The sequence below is a fragment of the Ictalurus furcatus genome, chromosome 19, assembly GCF_023375685.1.
Source record: "Ictalurus furcatus strain D&B chromosome 19, Billie_1.0, whole genome shotgun sequence".
In the NCBI taxonomy this organism is placed as follows: domain Eukaryota; kingdom Metazoa; phylum Chordata; class Actinopteri; order Siluriformes; family Ictaluridae; genus Ictalurus; species Ictalurus furcatus.
Window position 1 is genome coordinate 10,735,076 of NC_071273.1, and position 26,834 is coordinate 10,761,909.

Below are 26,834 nucleotides of genomic sequence, written 5' to 3' on the forward strand. Positions count from 1 at the left end.
AACTGACATATTCTCGCAGTGCATTATGGGTAACGGTACCTTTGACAGGAAGAGGCCATTTACTAGCCCCTAGTCACTTCAAACGAAACTCTTAATTATTTCAAGTTAGGATGCTGCGTGTGTGTGTGTGTGTGTGTGTGTGTGTGTGTGTGTGTTTAATCATTTAAATATATCTTGCTACAAAAATCCCATCTTTGTCAGGTTAAGTTGGTTTTCGGATAAAAACAAATAATCTGATGTTTTGAAACATGAAACATGAAAGTGAGATTATAACTTCCAAGATTGTTGTAGTCTATGGCCAGTCTATGTGTAAAATATACAATTTGTCTTGCTTTAGACCTACGCTAAATCTAAGCTAACATTCAGTAAATATTATATCATTATTGGGCATAAGATTTTTTTTTTTGCCCTTTGAATATGTGGCACACCTCATAGTGCTAACTACAAGCCCTTAAGTCAAACCATACAGGATTTCATGGAGTTTTTTGTGATAGTTGCAGTATGCGGCTTTTTTTTTAAATTTGCGATGCAACTTCTGGAGTATTTTGTGCTTTTTTTGCGTTAAACTACTTGAATTGATGAAATTGCAGTTGCATGAAATTGTCTTTAGCAGTGATGTTTGTTGGTAAATGGGACCTTTTAGCTGTACTTGTGTTCGCCGCACGTAATTCGAAGAGGGCTTTGACTGAATGCGCGTTGTGAAGATGTCACATGACACGTCTTGGCCCAAATCTGCAGAAAATCTGCGGTAAAATCTGCAAGTTAAATTGCAAGCTCCTCTGAATGTTGCAGCGTCTGCTTGATTTTGCGTAAATTTCTGCGATCGCAAAGTCCTGGAGGGACTGATAAAGTGTATGAATGAGTCATGGTGTTACATATATCAGCCAGTCGCTTTGCTATGGAAAACGCCACCGTTTAAAAAGCTGGCTGAAGGTATTATACACATCACTGAAATCCACATGAATTGTGTATGTGTGTGTGTGTGTGTGTGTGTGTGCCTTCATGCACTTATATTGCTGTATCTGTGGAGCAATATGCTATAAACTGCTAATATTGATTTCTACAGCTTCTCTTTTGAACCATTTCAGAGTAGAAATAGAGTGAGAGAGTGAGAGAGAGAGAGAGAGAGAGACTCTGTTCTATACATAATATATTTGTGAGTGGTGCAATCTCTATTTCAAATAAATGATTTTGTAAAATAGTATACTATATATATATATATATATATATATATATATATATACAAATGTAATCTGCAGGAGCAACTGTATTATCATCTGCAATAACTTCCAGATTTCTGCTGCAATAATACCTTTGCAGGCCTTGGGAGATAGGGGATATAAGGTACTGCTAATATGAAAAACGTTTATTTCTGTTGTTCAACATGGGTGTCACTGTAACCTTACTACGTTCAGCTACATGACGAGGATTTGCTCATTTTTATATACAACAACAAGCTACACTGGCCCCTTTCAGCTTTGGTAGCAACAGCCACCTTTGGATCTTTGGGGACACCCTGGACGGGGAGCCAAACCATCACAGGCCACAATCAGACACACATTAACACACTACGGACATTTTGGAAATGCCAGTCAGCCTACAACACATGTCTTTGGAATTGGGAAGGAAACCTGAGTACCTGGAAGAAACCCCTGAAGCACAGAGTTAAACCCCCAACCCTGGAGGTGTGAGGCACACCTGCTAACCCCTAAGCCACCGTGACCCCCTGTTGAAATAATGATTTAGGAAATTAGTATTTTAATACCGATTCATTAAGCAATATTGTGTGATGTCACTTGAATATTGCATAATAATACATTTTGCTTGATGTTGCTAGGTAGTAGAGTGTTAAAGCATTCAGTTTACTGTCTTTAGCAATCATGCCAAATTTTTGTGAATTGTGGAATATATGCCGAATGCAACACGGTTTTGATGGGCTGGTAAAAAAAAAAAATACAACGAATGTGTACATTTGGCAGTGGTGATCAAATCCCCCAAAAGTTCTTGAGTCTTTAATTAACTGTTAAAGATGTATATGCAAAATTTTTGCAGCCTAAAACATGATCTCCTAACTTCTCACTCGATGCAGCACTCTCATGGGCCTCCCTGTCCTGCATGTGTGTGTGTGTGTGTGTGTGTGTGTGTGTGTGTGTGAGAGAGAGAGCGCACATACATGTTAAAGATGTGATTAATTCTTCATTGATGGTCTGATTGTGAAAGTGTGTAGCTAATGCAAGTTTTATGCCTCCTGCTTTCAAGCCCAACCTGCTGTGTCAAGGCTTTTTCTTTTGCCTAAATTATTTATCTGTTTTGGTGCATGACTTCAGCCTTCAGCAGAGAGAGAGAGAGAGAGAGAGAGAGAGAGAGAGAGAGAGAGACTTCACATAGTCATGATGAAGGAGGATTGGGGTATGGTGAGGAGACACATGAGATAAGATGAAGATACGATGAATGAGCTTTCATGTGTATCTGTGTGCATCTGGAGGTTTGAGATATCTATCTATCTATCTATCTATCTATCTATCTATCTATCTATCAATCATTCTATCTATCTAGGAGAGTGGAGTGAGGGATGTGAAAAGAGAGAGAGACAGAGAGTGAGAGATGGAGGGAAGATCATCTAAGGTTATTTTTGCGTGGTGTATTTTACTCCAAAGCATACACTGCTTGCCACACTTCTCTTCTCTTCTCTTCTCTTCTCTTCTTTTCTCTTCCCTCTTACGGTGAATAAAGCTTTTAACGACTCATAATGGCCTCCGTGCTCCCTCGGCTCAGACGTGACTAATCGAGTGTTCTTGCTGGATATCACAAGAAATCAGTGGCTGGCACAGTGCTACTTAATGCATGACAGTTACTGCTATTTTTTTTTCTCTCTCTCCACACCTCTCGATTCCCATATGCACACAAATAACGAACAATGTAACAATGGATCAGCCCGCAAGTCCTCAGATCTCCCAACGTTTAAAGCATCTCAAATTAAAATTGATCGGTAATAAACGTGGCATGTCCTTTCTTTGCCAGCTCTTCTGTCCAACTGTGCCCATATGCCTGCCACTCCATGGGGCTGGTTCTAGACAGCCATTACATTCCCTCAGACAAGCTTTCATTAGAGAAAGAGAGAGAGAAAGAGAGATTGGTGCGAATTCATGCGGTGTACCAGTGACGCTTATCTCACACGTTTCACACAGAATTATCTGGTCCACACGCCCTTGTCAATCTATTTTTTTTTTAATTTACATGTGTGACATATCAGTACATACAGGATTTATACTTGAAAACAACTTTAATTGGTGAAATTGCAATTGTTTTTCTCAGTGATGTTTGTTTGTAAATGAGACCTTTTTAGCTATACTCAAGTTCGACGCACGTCAATCGAAGAGTGCTTTGGCAGAATACACATTGTGATGATGTAACATGGCGCATCTTGGCCCAAATCTGCGGAAAATCTGTGGTAATTTTGAAAATTGCAAGCTCCTCCGAATGTTGTGGCGTTTGATTTTGTGTTCATTTCTGCGATCGCAAAATACTATATATTTAAACCAGATAACATAAGGTTAGTATTATATGGTTCCGTTTGGGTGGAGAATGAATAGATAAGGTCCCTATAATTTGAATTTAAACCACTAAAAACATCCGTAACTCATTAAGTGGGTAGTCCAGTGTTTATTGTTGTTGATGTTTAGTAGATTTATACACACTCTATAGATTATTAATGCTGCTTTATTTCCCCTTACACTTTATTTGGATGGTTCAGTTTAAGGTCTTGATGTTTAGTAGTTCATCTATAGATTATCAACACGTCCCTACTCTACAGGGTGTCCCAAAAGTCTCCATATATATATATATATATATATATATATATATATATATATATATATATATATATGGGACTATGTTTGCCAGCACCACATCGGTTGTGAATTCGTCATTGAATGTTGGTGGACGTTCACTACTCGGTTGGTCCACATCACTTCCTGTCTTTTTGAAATTGTTTTTAAGTTTGGCAAAAGTGTTGTGTGTGATGTACTTGCCATGTTTCCTGTTAATGTCTATCATAACCTTGTGATAATGTCTTAATGACCCATAACATGAGGGTTACAACTAGAATTTTATACAAAGCTGAAGTTCTGCCTTATTGAGTTCCATGCCATTAGAAAAAATATTTTAAACTTTTCTATCGGATTGGAAGAAAGATGCTACACCATGAATTTTATTTTTCCATTTTCCGTTTCCTCTCACCTTTCAAAAACATGCCCATGTCCCATCCAGGTTGTATTCCAGACTTACACCCAGTATTCCTGGTTAGACTCCAGATCCACTGTAAGCCTGACCAGGATAAAGCAGTTACTCTGTTTGAACAAATTCCATATGTTATTATCAGTTCTACTCTTGGACTATTCTCTTTGACCCCTTTCTACTATAATCTCACTTGCCAAAGAGGATGGGTTTCACTTTCATGTCTCAGTTCCTCTAAAGATTTCTTCCTAATATTCGTATGGTATTTAGTTTTATTTTAAAAGTCTAAACCTGGACATGTTTAAAGCTTGTTTAATTGTTATGCTCTATATAAGCATAATTCTGAGTAACTGACTGAAACAGAACATTGACTTGGAGAGATTTGGCCAAGAGTCAGGGGATTATTAATTATACAAGATAACATGCCAAGAACAACAAATACTTACCTTGATAGAGTCAGAGAGACTTAGACTTAAGAAACAGAACATTGCTTCCCGATCCAGCCATGAGAATCATTTCAATACATTCTTCTTTTGTTAAAGGCATTCTTAATAGCTATTTAAACATTATATATATATTATTATTATTATTTTTTATTAATATTAACTGTCAAAACCTTCTAGCCATATCTAAAACTTTCCTCATGTTAACCATGATTAACCAGATTAACCATAATTAATTGCGAGTGTATGTCAGTGATAAATGTCTGAGATCAGCAAGTTGGTTTACAAAATTAACATTCAGATGACTTCAATAAAAACCAAGCCTAGAGCTACTTTATCTATAACATACTGCTAGAGGTAACATGTGTTTAGCATGTGCTGTCTGCCAAACCTAATCTGATTGCGTTGAGTGTTATTTCCCAGGAGGGAACAAATAATTAGCCACACAGATTACGGTGTCCGGGCTGTTATTTTTTTAATTCATAATCAATAGAGCAGGTGCAGCAGTCTGCTAAAACAGTGTTTTTTCTTCTCAAGTCCAACAACCAGAAAAAAAACACTCTGTATGTATATAAAGTGTATTTATCAATCTGTATATATAAACATACGCTCTGTATTTTTTATTTTTTTATTTACTTTTTTGGTTGCATGATGCATCTTGATGTTATATACTTGTTCTCAAATTCCACCTCTTGCTGCACTAAACACGTAGAACGAGATATAGTATGGCTATCTGTAAGAACTATTATTAATGGATGGATAAATTACCTTGCATGAATGAATCAGGAACATGCAGGGATGTTGATAAAAACGAGCAAAGTACAGTTCAATGCAACGCAAAACATACACAAAATTCTGTTGTAGTTAAACACAAATTGAACAGACTTCAATAACTTCGACCTTCAATGTTAGGAGCGAAAACCACAGTTTCTAGCCGTTAGAAGAGGATAAAGGCCACAGGAATTTGAGTACTTTTCCCATCTATCTCCAGTAGTAGCATTCAATATAAATCCATGTGTGTCAGGAAAGTTTTATGCAAAGTTTTGCAAACATGTTGCAACCTGAGTTGTTGTCCATGTGTTGTCAAGATTCTTGTTGTTAATTTTTGTGTTTTTCTGGCATTGATCCTAATGCATATTGCACACATGTTAAACTCAAGCTAGGTGTCCCTTCGTTGTACCTTGAAAACTTTGAGAAAACTATGACTACAAAATGGCAGAAACGCTGTTTTTAAAAGGAACTATACCATCCAGCTTTGTGTGCAAGTAAGGGTGTAATGGTAGATGTTTTGGAAAGAAAATTACTTTATCCATTATCTACTCTAAATGATCTGGGTATAATCTTTATGCTGCTGCTTTACATGTTCACCCATAATGAATTGCTGGCATTAAACTGCTTCTGACAATGAAACATTCATAAAGTGTAAAAAAAAAAGGCGCATTGAGAGACATTCGGAAGAGCCTGAGTAAGAGGGTCATCAAAGAAGGAAGTATAGGAGGTGAGAAACAGATAGTGAAAAGAAAGAGCAATGACAGTTGAGATTATTATCATGTAATGATATGCTTTTTGCAATACGACCCCACTCATTTACTTCCATTGCTGGGTGATTGAAACAGACACATCTCTTCAGGATGTTAAGCTTCATCTTGTTTCTTATTTATTTTTTTCTGTTAGAAGTAGTAATACCTCATGGATTTATGGGAAGCAGGTCCTGCTTCATTAGTAATGGTTTTAGACAGACCACAATAGTTATGCACAAGGGTAATAATTTGTGGATTGTTATAATAATACCTTAAAATATTGCATTATTAGGGTTGGGACTAGGAGAATTTTACATGTTAAATAAAACAGCAGATTTTATATTTATAGTTTAAGCAGGAACCACCAGATAAAAGAATCATACGGACATACAGTATATCTCTGAGTGAGTATATTCTTTATTAAGTATTGTACATGACATTATGGATGAAACAATATGAAAAAAAAAACAATCATGGTGTATGTTTACTACTTTTACTACACTAATGAATGTATTATTATCCATCCATCTTCTATACAGCTTATCCTTCCAACAGGGTCACGGGGAAACCTGGAGCCTATCCCAGGGAGCATCGGGCACAAGGCAGGGTACACCCTGGACAGGGTGCCAATCCATCGCAGGGCACAATCACATACACATTCACACACCCATTCATACATTACGGACACTTTGGACATGCCAATCAGCCTACCATGCATGTCTTTGGACTGGGGAGGAAACCGGAGTACTCGGAGGAAACCCCCGCAGCATGGGGAGAACATGCAAACTCCGCACACACAGGGCCACGGTGGGAATCGAACCCCCGACCATGGAGGTGTGAGGCGAACATGCTAACCACTAATCCATCGTACGCCCCTGTATTATTATTATTATTATTATTATTATTATTATTATTATTATTATTATTATTATTAAGATGACATGCACATTAAAATACTTTGTAACATGGAAGCATAATTAACTCAGAATGTTAACCTGTCATATATTAGAATGTCAGGTTGCTCAATGTTCTCATAGGCAGCATCGAGGTAGTCTGGGGCAACAGCAGGCAATACAGTGTTACCACTGGCTCACAACAACAACATGAGCTGTCAGAAAGGGTTATTACAGCCGAGTGAATCAGACAGAGGGAGGCAGGAGGAAAGAGAGTGGCAGAGAGAGGGAGAGAGAGTGAAAGAGCGAAAGAGAGAGGGCGGGGAGGAGGAGAGCTAGGGTTGAGGGCTGGGTGAGAGTGTGGGAGTGCTGCACCAGAGAGCGAGAGAACGAGAGGACGTTGGCGGGATTCAAAAAAGAAAGAGAAAGGCAAAGAGAAAGACTGGTACAAGTGTGCACACGGACATAGTCGAAAGTGCGAGGATCGTGGGTGTGTGTGAGTGTGTGCAGCACAGTGCACGTGCGTGTGTGTGTGTGTGTTGAGTTACAGTGATGTTGGAGCACTCGTCTGAACGAGGCTTTGTGCCTAGTGTGTGTGTGGATGGTATGCGCTACTCCTCCACCACCAACAACCCCGTCACCATGAGGACTAGTGAGGAGCTGCTGCTGAGGTAACACTCACAGACAAATGGCTGGGTTTCATACTCGCTGTAGGATGTGTGTGTGTGGGTGTGTGTCTGTTTTGTTTGTGCTGCACTCCCTTGTTTTCCATAATGTAACATTTTCAGCTTGTATCTTTCTATCTCACCGTTTAAGCATGACAGCATTAGAGATCAGATCTGCATAATGTGGAGTGATTTTCAGGTGGAGAGCATGTGCATGTGTGTGTGTGTGTGTGTGTGTGTGTGTGTGTGTGTGTGTGTGTGTGTGTGTGTGTATGTGCGTGCCATGAGGAAAGAAAGCACTTGCAATGCACTTACAAGGGTCAGCTGAAACTGGGTTTGAAAGCAACTGCTCTTTGAGAAGCTGGCCTTGGACCTGCTTTTTTTTCCATGTGTTTTTATTCTTATCCATCAATGTAATGTTTGTTCTCATTTATCTGCATTTAAGTAACACATGTTAATACATGTATAGTCATACCCACTTTTCCCTGATGTTAATATTTGCATGAAGGACGGTTTGCAAAAAGAAGAGGGAAAAGCAGGAGGGAGTAACCGGGGGGGGGGGGGGGGGGGGGGGGATGGGGGGGGGGTTGAGCTTCACCCTGGTGCCAGAACCATGTTCCGCTTTTGTTTGCATGTCTCTCAGACAGTGGGATTTAGGAGAGAAGCAGTGATGGAGGGAGGGGGAGAGTGGTGGGGAGAGAGGGAGGGACGAGCGAATAAGCTGCTGAGAGCATTGTCGACAATGGGACAGTCCAACAATGCGGCTGTCAACCACTTCACAGCTTGTTTTTCCCTTTTTCTCCCTCTTTTTTCTCTCACTGTCAATTATTTTTGATAATGTGAGAATTGATGTAATAATTGTGTTGTGCTGAATGGGATGGTGTAAAATAAGGAAGTGTACAGAGAGTACAATGGTGTATGGGGGCTTTTGGAACAAGGATGATGGGGTTTAATGGGGTTATTACAATGTAGTATGTAATATCGAATATTACATTAGATTTAATAAGGTTAGAGATTGTTGTTAGGTGTTTAAATGTAATTTATTGCAGTGTATGTAGTTGTGTTTGTTGTTTATTTTTGTGTGTACTTGGTTATAGGGTGTGAAAATGTTTATTAGAATGTAATTACACAGTGTAATGAGGTAAAGAGGGATTAGAATGTAGATTATTGGAGTGTAATGTGGTATATGAGTATTAGAGTGTAGTTCATTGGAATGTAATGGGGTATTAGGGCATTAAAATGTAGTTTGTTGGCATGTAATGGGGTATAGCAGTGTAATGGGATATATGGTGTTAGAATGTGGTTTATTGAAGTGTAATGGAGTATATGAGTGTTAGAATGTAGTTTCTTGGGGTGTAATGGGGTATAGGGGTGTTAGAATGTAGTTTATTGGAGTGTAATGGGGTAGAGGGGTGTTAGAATGTAGTTTGGAGTGTAATGGGGTAGAGTGGTGTTAGACTGTAGTTTATTGGAGTGTAATGGGTATAGGGATGTTAGAATGTAGTTTATTGGAGTGTAATGGGGTATAGGGGTGTTAGAATGGAGTTTGTTGGAGTGTAATGGGTTATAGGAGTGGTAGAATATAGTTTGTTGGAGTGTAATGGGGTATAGGGGTGTTAGGATGTAGTTTATTGGAGTGTAATGGGGTAGAGGGGTGTTAGAAAGTAGTTTATTGGCGTGTAATGGGGTATAGGGGTATTAGAATGTAGTTTATTGAAGTGTAATGGGGTATAGGTGTGTTAGAATGTAGCTTATTGGCATGAAATGGGGTAAAGGAGTGTTAGAATGTAGCATGTTTTAGTGTTTAAAATGTAGTTTATTGGCGTGTCATGGGGTACTGGGGGATTATAATGTAGTTTATTGAAGTGTAATGGGGTAGGGGGTGTTAGAATGTAGTTTATTATAGTGTAATGGGGTATAGGGGTGTTAGAATGTAGCTTATTGGCATGAAATGGGGTAAAGGAGTGTTAGAATGTAGCATGTTTTAGTGTTTAAAATGTAGTTTATTGGTGTGTAATGGGGTACTGGGGGATTATAATGTAGTTTATTGAAGTGTAATGGGGTAGGGGTGTTAGAATGTAGTTTATTATAGTGTAATAGGGTACTGGGGTGTTAGAATGTAGTTTATTATAGTGTAATGGGGTAGAGGGGTGTTAGAATGTTGTTTATTGAAGTGTAATGGGGTAGTGGGGTGTTAGAATGTAGTTTATTATAGTGTAATGGGGTATTGGGGTGTTAGAATGTAGTTTGCTGGAAAGCAATGGGGTAGAAGGGTGTTAGAATGTCTTTTATTGGAGTGTAATGGGGTAACGGGTTGATAGAATATACAACCCCAATTCCAAAAAAGTTAGGACACTGTGTAAAATGTAAACAAAAACAGAATGCAATGATTTGCAAATCTCCTAAACCCATATGTTATTCACAATAGAACATAGGAAACATATCAATTGTTAATCTGAGGAAACGAACCATTTTAAGGAAAAAATAAGGTAATTTCTAATTTGATTGCCGCAACACGTCTGAAAAAAGTTGGGACGGGGGCAACAAAAGGTTGGAAAAGTAAGTGTTACTAAAAAGAAACAGCTGGAGCAACATTTTGCAACTAATTAGGTTAACTGGCAACAGGTCAGTAACATTATTGGGTATAAAAAGAGTATCTTAGAGAGGCAGAGTCTCTCAGAAGTAAAGATTGGATGGAATCTATATGGAAGTATATCTTGCTCTAAAACCTGTGTACACCTTTCAGCATTGATGGTGCCTTTCCAGATGAACCTATTCCATAGGCACTGATGCACCCCCATAGCATCAGAGATGCAGGATTTTGAACTGAGTTCTGATTAAAAGCCAGATGGTCCCTCTCCTCTTTAGTTTAGAGGACGTGGTGTCCATGGCTTCCAAAAAGAATTTCATATTTCAATTCGTCTGACCATAGAACAGTTTTTTAATTTTGCCTCAGTCCATTTTAAATGATCTTTGGCCCAGAGAAGACGGTGGCGTTTCTGGATCATTTTCACATATGGCTTCTTCTTTGCATGATAGAGATTTAACCAGCATTTGTGGATGGCACGGCGAACTGTGTTCACAGACAGTGTGTTCTGGAGGTGTTTCTGAGCCCATGCAGTGATTTCCTTTACAGAATCATGCCTGTTTTTAATGCAGTACCGCCTGAGGGCCCGAAGATCACGGGCATGCAATATTGATTTTTACCCTTGTCCCTCAAGCACAGAGATTTCTCCAGATTCACAGAATCTTTTGATGATATTATGTACTGTAGATGATGAGATATTCATAGTCTTCGCAATTTTATGTTGAAGAACATTATTCTGAAATTGTTCCACAAATCGTAGATGCAGTTTTTCACAGATTGATGAACCTCTGCCCAGCTTTAATTCTGAAAGACTCTGCCTCTCTAAGATACTCTTTTTTGGGGTTGTAGTTTATTGGATTGTAATGGGGTAAAGGGGTGTTATAATGTAGTTATTGGAGTGCAGTGGGGTATAGGAGTGTTAGAATGTAGTCTATTAGAGTGTAATAGGGTATGTCTGCTAGAATGTAGTTTATTGGAGTGTAATGGGGTAGAGGGGTGTTAGAATGTAGTTTATTGGAGTGTAATGGGGTAGAGGGGTGTTAGAATGTAGTTTATTGGAGTGTAATGGGGTAGAAGGATTTTAGAATGTAGTTTATTGGAGTGTAATGGGGTATAGGGGTGTTAGAATGTCATTTATTGAAGTGTAATGGGTTATAGGAGTGTTAGAATGTAGTTTATTTGAGTGTAATGGGGTATAGGGGTGTTAGAATGTAGTTTGTTGGAGTGTAATGGGGTGTATGTGTTTTAGAATTTAGTTTATTGGAATGTAATGTGGTAGAGGGGTATTAGAATGTAGTTTATTGGAGTGTAATGTGGTAGAGGGGTATTAGAATGTAGTTTATTGGAGTGTAATGGGGTAAAGTGGTGTTAGAATGTAGCTTATTGGAGTGTAATGGGGTAGAGGGTGTTAGAATGTAGTTTGTTGGAGTGTAATTTGGTGTATGTGTATTAGAATGTAGTTTATTTTAATGTATTGGGGTGTAATGGGGTATGGGGTGTTAGAATGTAGTTTATTGGAGTGCAATGGGGTACAGGGGTGTTACAATGTAGTTTATTGGAGCACAATGGGGTACAGGGGTGTTAGAATGTAGTTTATTGGAGTGCAATGGGGTAGAGGGGAGTTTGAATGTAGTTCTCCAGGTATAATTGAGTAGAGGGGTGTTATAATGTAGTTTGTTGGAGTGTAATTTGGTAGAGGAGTGTTAGAATGTGGTTTGTTGGAGTGTAATGGGGTAGAGGAGTGTTAGAATGTAGTTTGTTGGAGTGTAATGGGGTAGAGGGGTGTTAGAATATAGTTTGTTGGAGTGTAATGGGGTAGAGGGGTGTTATAATGTATTTTATTGGAGTGTAATGGGGTAGAGGGGTGTTAGAATGTAGTTTATTGGAGTGTAATGGGGTAGAGGGGTGTTAGAATGTAGTTTGGAGTGTAATGGGGTAGAGGGGTGTTAGAATGTAGTTTGTTGGAGTGTAATGGGGTAGAGGGGTGTTAGAATGTATTTTATTAGAGTGTTAGCATGTAGTTTATTGGAGTGTAATGGGGTTGAGGGGTGTTAGAATGTGGATTGTTGGAGTGTAATGGGGTAGAGGGGTGTTAAATTGGATTTTATTGAAGTGTAATGAGGTAGATGGGTGTTAAAATAATGGGGGTAAATGGGTGTTAGAATGTAGTTTATCGGAGTGTTAGCATGTAGTTTATTGGAGTGTAATGGGGTATAGGGGTATCGGAGTGGTGCATTGGACTGGAACAGGACAGTTGTGTTGGCTGGAAGGAGGGCATGTTGGTTTAAAGAGTGGATTTATGGCTTCCAGCTCATTGAGTGCGCTCTTACTAAATGGCTTTTAAATATGCCCCACAGGACCATGAATCTCCCAAATGACTCGCCAACTACAAATAGCCAATGCTTCCTGACATCACACACACACACACACACACACACAGTTGTCTACCGCTTTATATATCTACTGCCTCTAGTAAAGATAAGTCAAACAGTACCGGCCATGCCTACCACACTGTGTAGATGTGTTTGAGGGTGTGTGTGAAAGACTCTTTCCTATCCATGTGTTAGCTATCATCTTACCATAATTGGGTGTTTTCAACAGATCTTTTAAAGCATTCACATCTGGCACATGATTAACGACCCTATGTGTGTCAAACTAATGCACAGTTTAGACTAAATCTGTAGAGAATGTGGCTTTTATATTCACCTCAAGACTCTGACACAATATACTATTCCATACCAATAGGCCTATTGATTTCTGCCAGTAACCTCATCACTATTATGAATTAATTTGCTGTTGATGTCTACAGGCAAGTGACTATAATTATAATTGATTGTAAGATGTGTAACTAACACTGCAGAGAGAACATGTCATATATTGGACTGCTGGTTATAATCCTGTGTGTGTGTGTGGGGGGGGGCGGGGTTAGGGTGTGGGTGTGGGTGTGTGGGTGTGTGGGTGTATGTGAAAATCACCTTGCACTGCACGGGTCGGAAATAAAGACAGATGGTATTTCTAATTCTTGCAATATTTTATATCTCATGCGCATGAAAAACTACATTGCCATCCTACAACTGCACTTATGAGCCCTGTGAAACCTCTGTAATAGATGTTGGTATTTGTAGTCTGTATTTAGTGGCTTGTAAACCCTGCCATTGTGGTGAAGCAAAGAACTAGTGGTTATGTTTAAGCAAGTACATTTTATGCTAGCATGCTATCATGTGTGTTTGTGGGACGAGGATAGAAAACCAAATATGTGGCTACAAACAGACATACAGATATATGGTGTGTATGTGATTTGAGCACATTTCGGAGCACATTACACTCTCTCTGTGTGTGTGTGTGTGTGTGTGTTTCTAGCAGAATGACTGCAGTAGAACTGAAGGCTCAGTGAAGCTTCGCAAGTTTCGAAAATGAAAATAAATGAGAATCTGTGACCGCTGCTCCCTGGGTTTTTCACTAATGAGCAGAACACAAGAGATAAAAGAGAGAGATAGTTGGGTTAGCTGATGAGATACAGAGAAACAGGCAAGGTTTGTGGAGGCAGGAGGAAAGAAAACAGGGGGAGAACAAGAAAGAAAGGAAAGGAAAGAAAGCAACTCATCTCGCTAACGAATGTAAAACATCTAGAGACATAGCCTCTGTCGATTTCACCCAAGGCTGATCCACTTAAACCAGTTATGGTCGACTGCACTGGGCCAGAATTCACTCCAGTTGAAATCTCTCTGGGTGTTTTAGGGGGCTCCTGTTAGCTGATTTGAGACGGAAACCACATTTTCTTTCATTCATGGTTAACCCTTTCATACCTACTATAAGTCCTTATATTTGTCCATTAGTCCATATTTGTGTTCTGCAGTGATTATGTTGTAATTTCTTTTGCCACTATATCTTATATATGAAAACAAAATGGTGGAAAAACAAAAATGGTGGATGGAATTTGTATTAGTCAGTGTAAAAATTGCTTTCAAAACAGCTACAGTATATTAAAAAAAAATTGTATTCTTAAGAATATACCACTGATAATTGTAATTTCAACTTCTATTCTGAATGTATGAAACACAAGATCTTTATTTTAGTCCTTGATATATATTTTTATACTTATGAGACAAAAGTAATAAAAGCATTTTGATTCAATTACACTGCAAGAGTAATGGCACTGCCTAAATACATAAAACAAAAGAAATCTCTAGTAACAAATATGCTAGTCGGTTTGCAACGTTCACCTGGAAGATGATATGATACCTCACTAGTGTCTACACTGGGATTAGAAATTATAACCCCAAAATAAATAAATACAGGGATTATATCATATTTATGCTTACTAATAATTCTTTGAAAAATGTACTACCATGTATGCACATTTAATCAGAGACAGGAAGCTGGTCAACCCGCCCATTTTTCTATATGTTTACATAGCAGTTTGATGACAGAAGAAAATGGAGTCTGCTAGTTCTATAGCGGCTATCTTTCTTAAGTGGAAGAATTACAAAGCACTAATGCTCTAAAAATGACAGTCTGATATGTGTAATATTGTGTAAGATTTATATATATGATCTATAACTGTTTATGGTGATTTGGTTGACTAATGGGCTTTACTAAGTACCATTGGAGGTTAATGTTAGAGTCCAGCCATGTTGCGATGCAGTATATACAGTTGGGATGATAATTGAGTACATACTTATTATATGTAAAGTACATACACCTACACATAGAAAGGCCTTCATTAATTTTTTACTAATTTCCTTATCTTTGAATAATAGTGATGCCATCAACATTATTAAACTGAACTAGCACATCTGGATATTTGTAGTGAACAAAATGGTGTTTAATCAAACTTTAATTGCACTACCTTTATCAGAACAGCCTTCACCTTGAGAGATTTGCACATTGACACTTTGGCAACTTCATGAGAATAATGATGATTTTTAAACAGTCTTGAAGAAGATGAGAACGTGTTGTTTGTCCTAAACTGTCTCTATTGCATTTATTTCAAGTGACCTAGAAAAGTCTGGTCATCTGATGCAAATGATTCCATCAGATGTTCAAATATTTGTGTGCATTTCTCTAATATTGTTTGCGCTGCGTGTTTGTACAGATTCATTGCACGTCTGTGTTTATGGCTTATGTGTCGTGTGTTACCCTGGCTGGTGACAGCCTATACACCATGAGGTATGGATGTATATTACACAAACTAGTGATCCTGAGACTGAGCAATCGTTCAACATCGAAATCCTTTATTGGACCATGATGTGTGTATGTGTGCTTGTGAGTGTGGGTGCATGGTTCAAATATTAATCTCATCACAGTGCATGCCTGTGTGTGTGCTTGCATGTCTCTGATAATAATCTCATTACTCTATTACTCTGTTAATCTCACACATGTGTGTGTGTGTGTATTTCTGACATTTAGCCCTCTTGCAGGATGTGTATACATGTTTAAAGATATATATGTGATTGTGTATGTGAGTGCGCATGTGTATGTGTGAGAGAGATATATTAAACTTGTTCTAGGTCGTGCTTTCTGAGTCCATTGTGTTTATTCAGAAACCCAAATGAGTCTGCGGGCTGCTTTGCATAATCCAAGAGTTCATCAAATATTCATGAGTGCGCACACACACACATACAGACGCACAGGCGTTTCAGACCGAATGTTGTCAGCCTATAGTCTAAAAGAGGATACGTCTGTTCACGTACACATATACAGATCCAAGAACATACATAGATGTGTCCTGTAAACACGTACATGCCTAATCCTGCCAGTGGAGTTGGTATCTGTATGCTGAAATCATAGTGGACATATCGGCTTATGAATTGCCAATTTATATTTTCTGAACTGGAATAAATGAATGACTGAAGTATGTGTTTACACATTAACACTCAACTTTTGTTGTATAACAGTCCCTTCAGGATTTCACGATTTTGCGAACGCCGAAATTAACGAAAGGAAACGCTGCAATATTCGGAGCAGTTTAGCGCAATAGTAGTTTACTGCAAAAAAAAAACCTCCGCAAGTTGCATCACAAATTTTGTGAAAAAAAAAACCCCTCAAAATCCTGTACGGACTGGTATAAGCCCCGCCCCTTTGATCTCTAGAGCATACACATCTCCTTGCTTCTTCATGTCTTGAGATTTGCCCCCTGAGATTTCTGGAGCATCCACATACAGTCATCTATTAATCCCCACCCATCTCGAACAATATAGTTCATAAATAGATCAATATAGCTAATCAATTGGTTAAGATAAGGTGTCCACCTGGCCCCTCCCCCTCATCCCTGGCCTCGCCCCAGAATTGTACTTGCAAAAACGGATTACAACCTAGGTGTATGGATAAATTTACAATTCATAAAATGACACATTTGTGTATTCTTTACATACAGAAAGATAACTCTATATGAAACAAATATACATTTGCTGTAACAAAAGCATATACATGCTGCTGTAACAAAAACATGGACGGATGAAACTACATCTCCTGCTCACTGACCCACACGACCATCAAACGTCCATTGTTTAGATGCTTCTCTCTCTCTTCTTGCTTCTCAGTCTGTGATCTGAACTTCTGGGCATGCTATTTTTGTCCCTGTACTTTGCAGCCTGTAGGGCTTGCTGTCTCTTTCTCTCTCTCTCATTTCCTCACTCTCTGTCTTGTTCCTTCGCATTCTCTCTGTCTTCCATCCGCAGGCTCCTCCTACATGGTCAATCAATATATGTTACAGGCCAGCTGGAACCAGGCCCAGGGGAGATGTTGAGCGAGAGGGAGAGAGTGAGAGAGGAACAAGGGATAAAAAGGTAGATAGAGAGATAGGGTGGGGCTTTACCCATAGCAGCTCCTCAAAGAGCTAGCATCTCTTGAAAATGAGAAGGAGGGCAGTGCTAACAATGCCAAGAGAGTGACCTTTGAACCGTGAGAGGGGAGAGACAAAGAGGGACGAGAGAAAGGAACGAGGGACAGAATGAGAGCATGACCCATGGGGGGGCTGAATTCCATTGTCTTGTGCATATAAAGGGATTACAGCAGTGACAAACAGCTTTCAGCTTTAGCCTCCATAGACGCTGAAAAAAAAAGACAGAGAGAGTGATGGAGGAAGATGGAGGGAGGTGTGTGTTGAGGCTAATGGAGGGATGTGGATATTGGACAGCACAAGGTGATTAATGAAAATTAGGGGTATGATGGAGTACTGAGATACGGAAATCTGAAACGGTTATATCATTAATGTCATGTGATATGTGTATACCGGTAACAGAAACATTTCTGAGTGCCTAAAATATGGACATTATTCTTAAAACAAAAAAAGAAAAAAGCTCATCCCGATCCTCTTAAACATTATTCTAGGACCTTTAAGTATCAGCAGCTGTAGGAATGGCTACACGAACCAGACATAAAACAGAGGAATAGAGTGTTTAATCATTTATGCTGACTATAAAAAAAATGTCATTAAAAAATATATAGAATGCACTACACGTGTCAACCATGAGGGAGGACGGGAGCGGACAAACGCAACTAAATTATTTTTGAAAAAAATGTGATCCGAATTCACTGAAATGATAGTGCCATTATCTGTTGTAAGTACAGTTCAACACACGATAAAACATTAATTTAACCTGTTTAATCCGGATGTAACGATTATGTCAAGCTCACGTTTTTTGCTCTGGTTGAACAACAGGCTACAGTGTCAGGAAGTAGCAAGTGGCAAGACCAAAAATAGCACAGGATTTATTTTCCTATTTTTGAGGCATAAAGACCCTATAATTGAAACCTTGTAGCTGCAGCGTAATAAACATTTAATGTTGCTCCATTTGACAGTAGGAAACAATATTAATATAGTGATTTACCTGGAACCATTGTGCTTCCATTGTGTTCCGTTTCACCTACAGTATTACGCCAATATACACTGAAGGTCCTGGCTCCCTGTAGAGGAAGCTGATTTGTGATAATACGCACACACACACACGCTCACACAGAGACATATTCCATGAGAGTACTGCACTCGGGTTAAATAATAAATAACAGCTAAGGAAAGTGCCCCATATTCTTCCATCCTGCTCATTTCTCCCCTAGCTTCTTCCTTGAGCCCTGTTTCTTTCCTTTAAGAGTGGAGAATCCATCAGAAAAGCTCTGAATTTGTCAAATTGCCTCTCATTTTTGCCCTCTATTTTCCCGCTATGAAAATACAGCACTTGCGTGAAATATTACCAATCCGTGTTCGAGTTAAATTAAGCATTTGTGGAGCGTCCTGGCAATAGCATGCTAGATTAAGCTTGCAATTCAGGAGTTTCAAAGACCAACTACGTACACACTCTTTAATAAAATTACCCACAGCTCCCATGTTTCTTTTGCACAGAGCTCGTTAAGGCAGCTCTGGATATCGATGCGTTAATGCTACTAATAGAGGCAGTTTGTACTCAAAGAAGAGAGGCTCGCTACAGAAATATTGACACAATTTAGACTTTCTGCTGACAAGCATGGAATATTTCAGCGATATGGGAAACTCAGGGTAGCCTGCCCTCAAGACACATACAGATATATATTTTATATATGTACTGTATCTGCTGTCTCTCACACGTGTTTGCACATGCAACTGGTGATCTGACAGCAGTGTTGTCATATGTTATTGTAGCTTAGAGACACAGATATCTGAACAGATATGCATGCCGCTTGTATGTCTCAATGGTCACATGGCTATGCTAACACTGCTAAGCCTGGGGAAAACAAGTCATTTAGCCTAAGGACAAATATCAGTGGCTATTGATCCCCAAGTCATTTGGGAAGCCTGAGGACATACTTACCTGCTCCCATTCTTATCTTGGTCAGTAATTTATTGATGAAAAAATCCTTGATCTGGGGTATAAAGGTTTCAACAAGCCCATGTTTTGATGATGTGATACCTTAATGTAGGGCAATATGATACTCTGTGATACACTGTGAACCAGTAATGAGCAGTTTTGGCTCTTATGCTGAAGAGGCACCGAGGCCACATCCCCTTCACTGGAACTGAAATGCAAAAAGGCCACGCCTCCTTCTCTTGGACTGATTTATGTATGAGTAATGCCCCTTTCACTGAGACTGACACTTGTAGAGGCCACGCCTCCTTAACTGGAGCTGACATGCATAGAGGACATGCCTCCTTCATTGGGACTGTCATGTGTAGAGGTCATTTATTTGAAAGATTACCAAGACTGCAGCTGTAATAACTACTTTTCTTCATAAGATACTGTTTTAACTGTTTGTTAGAATGACTGTTGGAATAACTGCATTTGTTCTGAGGGCATGTTATAAGTTTTCTCAATTGTACTGCATGTGCATTTGTGAAATGGCCCCAATGCCTCTGAAGTTCAATTATTCCTAGCACTGTTAGGTCAGAGTGTATAGGAAATCCTTTGGCCTGATGATGGTAGAACAACATCGCTTACTTTTGAACAAAAATTGTTTTTCCTATATTTATGGAAAGATAAGCAGGCTTTATGTGTCTACAAATATACATTTCATATTTTAACCTGGACATTTTTAGCATAGTATAGACAAGCATAGTGCAGAGCAGTTGGGCTACAGGGTGTCTCTTCGGCACCTGATGAACACTAAATATTAATGTAGCACTCAGGTTGCGTTTTTGACTGAAGCAACAATAAGACAGATTAAAAAGGACACTGTGAAAATCAAAAGCCTGACAATCAATAAATAACCATCGATACCATATTTGCAAAATGCATCCCAGGCACTGATGGGTAAAACAACACAAATACAATGCTGTGCTACAAATTACTGCATATCATGACAAATAATATATTAACTGGTCATTTTATGCCAGAATGAATAATCAAAATATAGGGTAGGTACAGTTCCAGCTCATAGTAAATGATGGAGGCTTCATGGCTTAGATGTAGGCTTAGATGAACATTCAGTTAAACGGTACAGATGGTTAGACGGTTAGATAGCTAAGGGTTGTAGGGGGATGTTGCACAGTCTTTCCGTATGTGTGTGTGTGTGTGTGTGTGTGTGTGTGTGTGTGTGTTTCCCATGACCCACTTCCTGCTAGAGAAGCTCTAGTAAAGAAGGGTTGCCCCCAGGAGGTACAGAAGAGGGGGAGAAACAAAAGCAAAGTAGCTCATCCATTCCATGGTCATGTGATAGGACATGATGCTGAAAAAAAAGTGCAGAAATAAACAAGTGCACATTTTAGTATCTATCTACTTCTTTGCCTTATAGCATAAAAACCATATGGTGTTTAAAAACTGTTCAGATTTACCATTTACATGCTCAATGAAGATGGTATTATTTATTTAGCAAGAGAAAAATATGTTTTTATCTATCTGTCTGTAATTCCCTGCAGTTCACCAGGGAAAGTGGACAGGGCATATTGGGTTGAGGGAGTATTCAGTATTCATATCCATATATGTATTTATTAGGGTAAGAAACAATTACTTGTTCTTAATGGTTATCATAATATTACTAATTTAGTAGATTTCATAGAGTTCATGAGTTTACTCCTTGCATAGCCTCATGATCCAAAAACATTGAACATTCACTTTTTTATGTCCAGTGAGGATGATATAATGCTCAAGTTCTCAAATCTGATTGGTCAGAATGTGCTGATTCATTTTCCCTAACAGCCCAGCTCTAACAGTAGTGCTGGCTGCAAGACAGTCCGTCTAAGATTTTGCGATTTTGCGATCGCAGAAATGAAAGCAAAGTCAAGGAAACTCTGCAATATTCGCTGTAGCTTGCAATTTTTCAAAATTACCCAAGATTATCTGCAGATTCAGGCCAAGACGCGTCATGTGATGTCATCGCAACAAGCATTCAGCCAAAACCCTCTTCAATTCATGTGCGTCGAACATGGATGCTGCTAAAATGTCTCACTTACCAACAAACATCACTGCAAAAGACTGTGCGAAACAATTTCATGCAATTGCAATTTCGCCAATTCAAGTAGATTTCTGCAACAAACAAAAAAAAAGCACAAAAAAATCCACAAATTTCATTGCACATTTTGGGAAGCCACAGCAAAATCGAGCATTTGTAGCTGCAACTATCAGAAAAAAAAACCTCTGTACGGACTATCAAGACAAATAACAGGTTCATATTACATCAATGATACGATATTGTTTAGTTATTTAACAAAGAAAAACATAGAATCCTTGATATGGTGAAGCTTTCTGTAAGGAGACTTCGTAGAAATGCTAAACAAGGTTTAAACATTTGTGAAAGGGTTCTCTAGTGTTGTAACGGTCAGTAAGTTTTCCACCACAGGAGAGTCTTCAGGGCACAGAACTTTCTTAGTAACATGACATGCTGTGTTTTTCTGCCGTTAATGGAACTATAAACTGTTAGGAGCATGACGTGTAGTTAGTTAGATAGTCACATCTATCTATCTATCTATATGAGAGAGGGTGAAGGAGTGTAGAGAAGCAGGAGGAGGAGTGTAAACACGTGAGAATGTGAATGCGTTTAAGAGTGTGTGAGTGCTCAGTGTTGTGTGCTGCTGCACCTGTCCCTCTCCGTCTCGCTGCTCAGTTCCACACACTGTCAGGCTTCTGGGACAGGACAGGACAGGACATACCAGGGTTGAATAGGAACGGGAAGGAAATCTACCGGGACAAGGCGCGAGCTCAGCGGCACGCGTCTGCAGACTACACGCTTGTGGAACAGGCAAACACATCAATGTCTTCGTGCTACAGTCTGGATTTCCTCCCCAGTATGATGGTGGAAGGCGGGTTGCTAACCACAGCCGAGCGGATGTGAGTGCATGTGAATTTTCTTTTTCCAAGCACGTGCATTGCTGGATCTCAGAGCCATTAGAGCGGATCGTAATCAGTACAGAGGTGGATGTCGGGGATCTGATCCGCTTTATGAGGCGTTCACTGCATCTCGCGCTCGGACGGTCCGGGGTTTAGGCTCGAGTGCGGAACTGCATTGGGCGCGACGAGTGTGTGTGTGTCTTGTTGTTGTTGTTGGGGCTATAAATGAAGGCAGCTCTAAGCTCTAGTGTGCATTTATGCTTTCTTCTATTCTTTGTAAGTACGTTAACACATGCTGTCCGGATAAGCGCGCGTGCAGCGTTAACCCGCAAGCAACGTGATTCAGTGACTCCGCCCATTTGGCTGGAAGCTTGCTTAGGCATATTCTATGCAAAAATGCACACTGTATAGTTATAGTGAACTCTTGCAGTGTTGTGTATATAACCAGGACGTTACACGTTTTTTTTTTGTACACGTGTGATCCTGCAGTGTTGGGCTGTGGGAGAGTTCATGACAAGCATGTGACCCTTATGGCTCGTGCACAGTGCACGGCTTTGGGGAGGAGACAAACACGCGCCCTCACTGTAAAGCACAGGAATGCACACCCTTTCTCGCTGTTTCTTTCACTCACTTAGTGTCTCTCTCCCTCTCTGTATCGAGGTTGTTCCGAATTTGATTGGCTACGTGTTGAAATCAGATTACTGCACGCGCGTAATTCGGTTACGTTCCAGGCCCGAGAACAAAGGATGGGAGTTTGGTGCGCGCGAGCTGTTTACTGTCAGTGTCCTGTTTCTGTCTGCTCTCCTTAAAGCACTACAGGATGACGGGCCATGTTCAAGCCATCTCTCTCTCTCTCTCTCTCTCTCTCTCTCTCTGTCTGTCTGTCTCTCTCTCTCTCTCTCTCTCTCTCTCTCTCGAGATTTATCTATCTCGTGCTCTCTCTCTCTATCGGTTTATCTAGCTCTTGCTCTCTCTCTCTTTCTCTATTTCTCTATCTCTCGCTCTCTCGTTCTCTCTCTCTCTCTATCTATCTCTCGTTCTCTCTCTCTCTTTCTCTCTATCTCTCGTGCTCTCTCTCTATATCTGTTTATCTATCTCTTGCTCTCTCTCTCTTTCTCTCTCTCTCTATGTCTCGCTCTCTCTCGTTCTCTCTCTCTCTCTCTCTCTCTCTCTCTCTCTCTCTCTCATTCTCTGTGGGCTCTCTGGATTTCATAAGAGTGGCCAGTACAATAGTGCTCTGTATATCATGCACACTTCTTCAGCCTCTTCCCAACTGCAGCAGATCAGCCGAGACATGATTAGTGGCCGTCTTTTGCTTATTTAGCTTTGCAACTGCAGCTACATACCAAATGTAGCCAACAAGCAATGGAAGTCCGTCTCCCACAAAATCGGATTTATCTAATCTAATTAATGATCTGCGTGCAGTTCTTTACTGATGTTACACAGACTTCCCATTGTGAATCAGGACACAACGTGACCAGCTGTAATAGCTAAAAATGAACAAAACTGAAGAATGTAGTTGAATGTCGTAACATTATAGGGACAGCCAATGTGGACAACTGGAATCATTTTTTTCCCCATCAGTGCAGTTTGGTATCGTTCCACTGCTTGTTTGAAGTTTGAAGGCAGATTTGTAGCAGAAAGCTGGAGGTTATATAGGCCCTGTCCTAAATGTTCACACTTGAAGTCTAGCAGGCCTCATTTGCACACGTTCGTAAACAAAAGTCTGCAAGGCCGTAGTGCCTCGTGTCATTTTATAATTCTAAAGGAATCTCACAAGTGCCGTCAATGTGCCTTTTACTGATTCAAAGCAGATAAAGCTGCACTCTCTTACATTAAACCCCTTAAGATTGTGAGCGAGGACCACGGCTGGGCAAGATAAAACTGTTGCATGAAGTCAGCTGATTTTGCGTAAACACACAGAACTTTCAATTAAATTTCGCAAATGCTTTCAAAGCAATAACAAAATGCTAATGAACTTCATTTGTCTCCCAGTGGAAAATGAAGTTTAAGTCCTCAGTAAGTAAAGAAAGCAGCTCTTTGCCAGTATCACTGAAGAGCGACAGACTAAAGTAAGGAAGTCTTGAGGACTGTCCCAAATGTTCACATTTACACCCCTAAAACCTCGATCACTTGCACTTCACAGGTCCACAGCTCGAGGAAAGTGCAGAACAAAGTGCTTACTCGGAAGAAGACATCAGCGTTTATGATGTTTGGGACATTTGGGACATTTTGTGACATTTGGGACAGGGCCTTAGTTCACCTTGAAACTTAAAGCTATGCAACAAAAGAATTTGTGTTAAAATTAGAGGAAACATTAAAAAAATGTTGTTCTGAAGCAAATATATAATATTTTGGACATATTTAGAGAAACAGTATCTATCTATCTATCTATCTATCTATCTATCATTTTATCATTCCTTTCATTTCTTGTGGTGGATTTTTCTATTTATCTATTCATTTATTTTTCTATTTATCAACACACACATATCCGAGGAGGAAGGTTATGGGCCAGCATCCATCTGGCATGTGTTTCTGGAGAGCGAGTGAATTCTCGCTAATCTCTCTCTTCACTGTGTGATAAGCTGCTCACCTCTCTGCTAGGGAAAACATCTCTCACACACACACACACACACACACACAAACACACACACCTACACACACAATGAATTTACAACATCTGGCTCTCCAAAAGCACTTATATTGTCACTCTGTACACTTTAACAGCCACTTCCAACTTGTTTCTATTGTTTTTTTGTTTTTTTTATCTTTAATTCTCTGAACATGTGTGTTTGTTTGAAGTCTTTTGACTCTAGTAGCTTTATTCAAAATTGGATGACATCTCTCCACCAGAGCAGAGTGTTTGTCTCAGGCTTGATTTTACCTGGAGTGTGGGTCAATGATGTGATTGTGTGTAAGGTTTATTATTGTATATTAAACCTCATCTTAGGTTTGGGCGAGGTTACAATTCACCCAATTTAATATAAATTAGGAGGACACACGGCAAGCAGGTTTATATCAAATTAAATCATATTACAAGAGAATCATATAAAAAGAGAAGCAGCTTGATGGGGAAGTGACCAATCTGCTGGATTGTCATTAGTATAATTCAGTAATTCTGCATCAGACTGATCTGGGACTGGTATCAATTTGTAATTTCGTGTTGGTTATGGAAGGCAATTGATTCAGAACGACCCATTACAGACCAGGACAGGAGGATTTACCAAATTCTACATTTGTTCTGCCAGATTTTTAGAGAAAACAAGCATCTCTTTTGGCAGATGGTTTTATCCGAAGCGGAATCCAATCCAAACTTTCGAGAGCTAAGAGTTAACTGACAATGCCATCTTGAGCCTCAGGTGGATTCCATCAGCTGGTGAAATGCTGATGCCAGGACATTCTTTAATGCCAGAAAATGCGATTACTTTAAAAAAAAAAGAATAAGAAGAAGAAGAAAAAAGCTACAGTTTGAAAGAGAGAAATGTTTCTTTATGGATCATCAAAGTGTACAGAAGGTACCAAACTGTATTTTGAATTTCTTTTTGCTGGGGTGGTACCATCTTTTATAGCTTTAGTATGCATCTTTTATCTGGGAAAGTACTTTTTCCGTTAAAGCTTTGCAGTCCAATTACAGTCAAGTAAGGTCCAATTACACACCTCCATCCATCCATCCATACATCCATCCATCCATTTTCTGTACCCACACATTCACATAATCACACACACATTCACACACTGTAGACAATTTGGAAATGCCAATCAGCCTACAACACATGTCTTGGGATTGCAGGAGGAAACCGGAGTACCCGGAGAAAACCCCGAAACAAGGGGAGAGCATGTGAACTCTGTGCATACGAGAGTTGAGATTCGATCCCACAACCTCAAAGGTGTGAGGCAAACGTGCTAACCACTAAGGCCCTGTTTACACTAGTCTGTTTTCATTTTAAAACGCATAACTATTGCTACGGTTACGCCTGTTGTCTACACTACTCCAGTGTTTTTGACCCTCGAAAACTGAGACTTTTGGAAACGCCGAAGACCCTGTTTTAGTTTGAAAACTCCGGGCTCATGTTTTAATGTAAACAGACCAAAACGAAGACTTTTGAAATCGAGGTGGGGCTTCGGCCACATTTGCCACCTGATTGGGTCTTCTGGATCATTCCGTATCCTTTCCTGATTCATCAAGCCCCTACCATATGACCATTATGCTACCTTGATCGTATACACAACAACACAGAGACTGAAGCGCAAACTTTGCTGGCTTTGTTGTCATTTTTAGCAGCCATTGTGCAATTAAATTCTGTATTTTATAAAACTGCAGCTGCCTACATGCGCAAGAGGCAAGCTACGATTAGAGCAATCGGCAACAAATCTCATTTCAAGCGACGTAAGCCCTACATGCTGCGCTGGTTTGTTGTGCCTGCCATTGACTAGCAACCAACTTCCTGTTTACACTTGTATGCGCATGCCCAGTGTGCATGAATAGTCATGTGACATGCTTTTCCAGTCATTTAGTATGGATGGAGATCGTTTCAGAAACACAGCGGAAACGCCAGCGTGGACGAGGATCGTTTTCATTTTAAAACACTGTTTTAAACGAAAACGCACTAGTGTAAACAGGGCCTAAGCCACTGAGCCCCCGATTACACACCTTTAAATATTTAAAGATACACATTTCAAGGTGAAAGATACACAGTGTGTGATTTTATATCTATCTATCTATCTATCTATCTATCTATATATATATATATATAT

At 39.6% G+C, this 26,834-nt stretch overlaps 1 protein-coding gene across 12 annotated transcripts in view; it reads left to right on the forward strand.

Annotated features, from left to right (window-relative positions):
- The window catches only part of celf2 (cugbp, Elav-like family member 2), a 177,652-nt gene that overhangs the window by 54,204 nt on the left and 96,614 nt on the right, over positions 1-26,834 (forward strand). For 9 of the 12 annotated variants that reach the window (XM_053650233.1, XM_053650234.1, XM_053650236.1 and 6 more), the window contains exon 1: positions 21,136-22,079. The exons of 1 other annotated variant lie outside the window; for it this stretch is intronic. In XM_053650233.1, the coding sequence (XP_053506208.1) occupies positions 21,784-22,079 (296 nt within the window). In that variant the 5' untranslated portion in view covers positions 21,136-21,783. Of the gene's footprint in view, positions 1-7,276; positions 7,764-21,135; positions 22,080-26,834 lie in introns of those variants that run through there. 2 more of the 12 variants (XM_053650245.1, XM_053650244.1) reach the window with 2 other exon arrangements.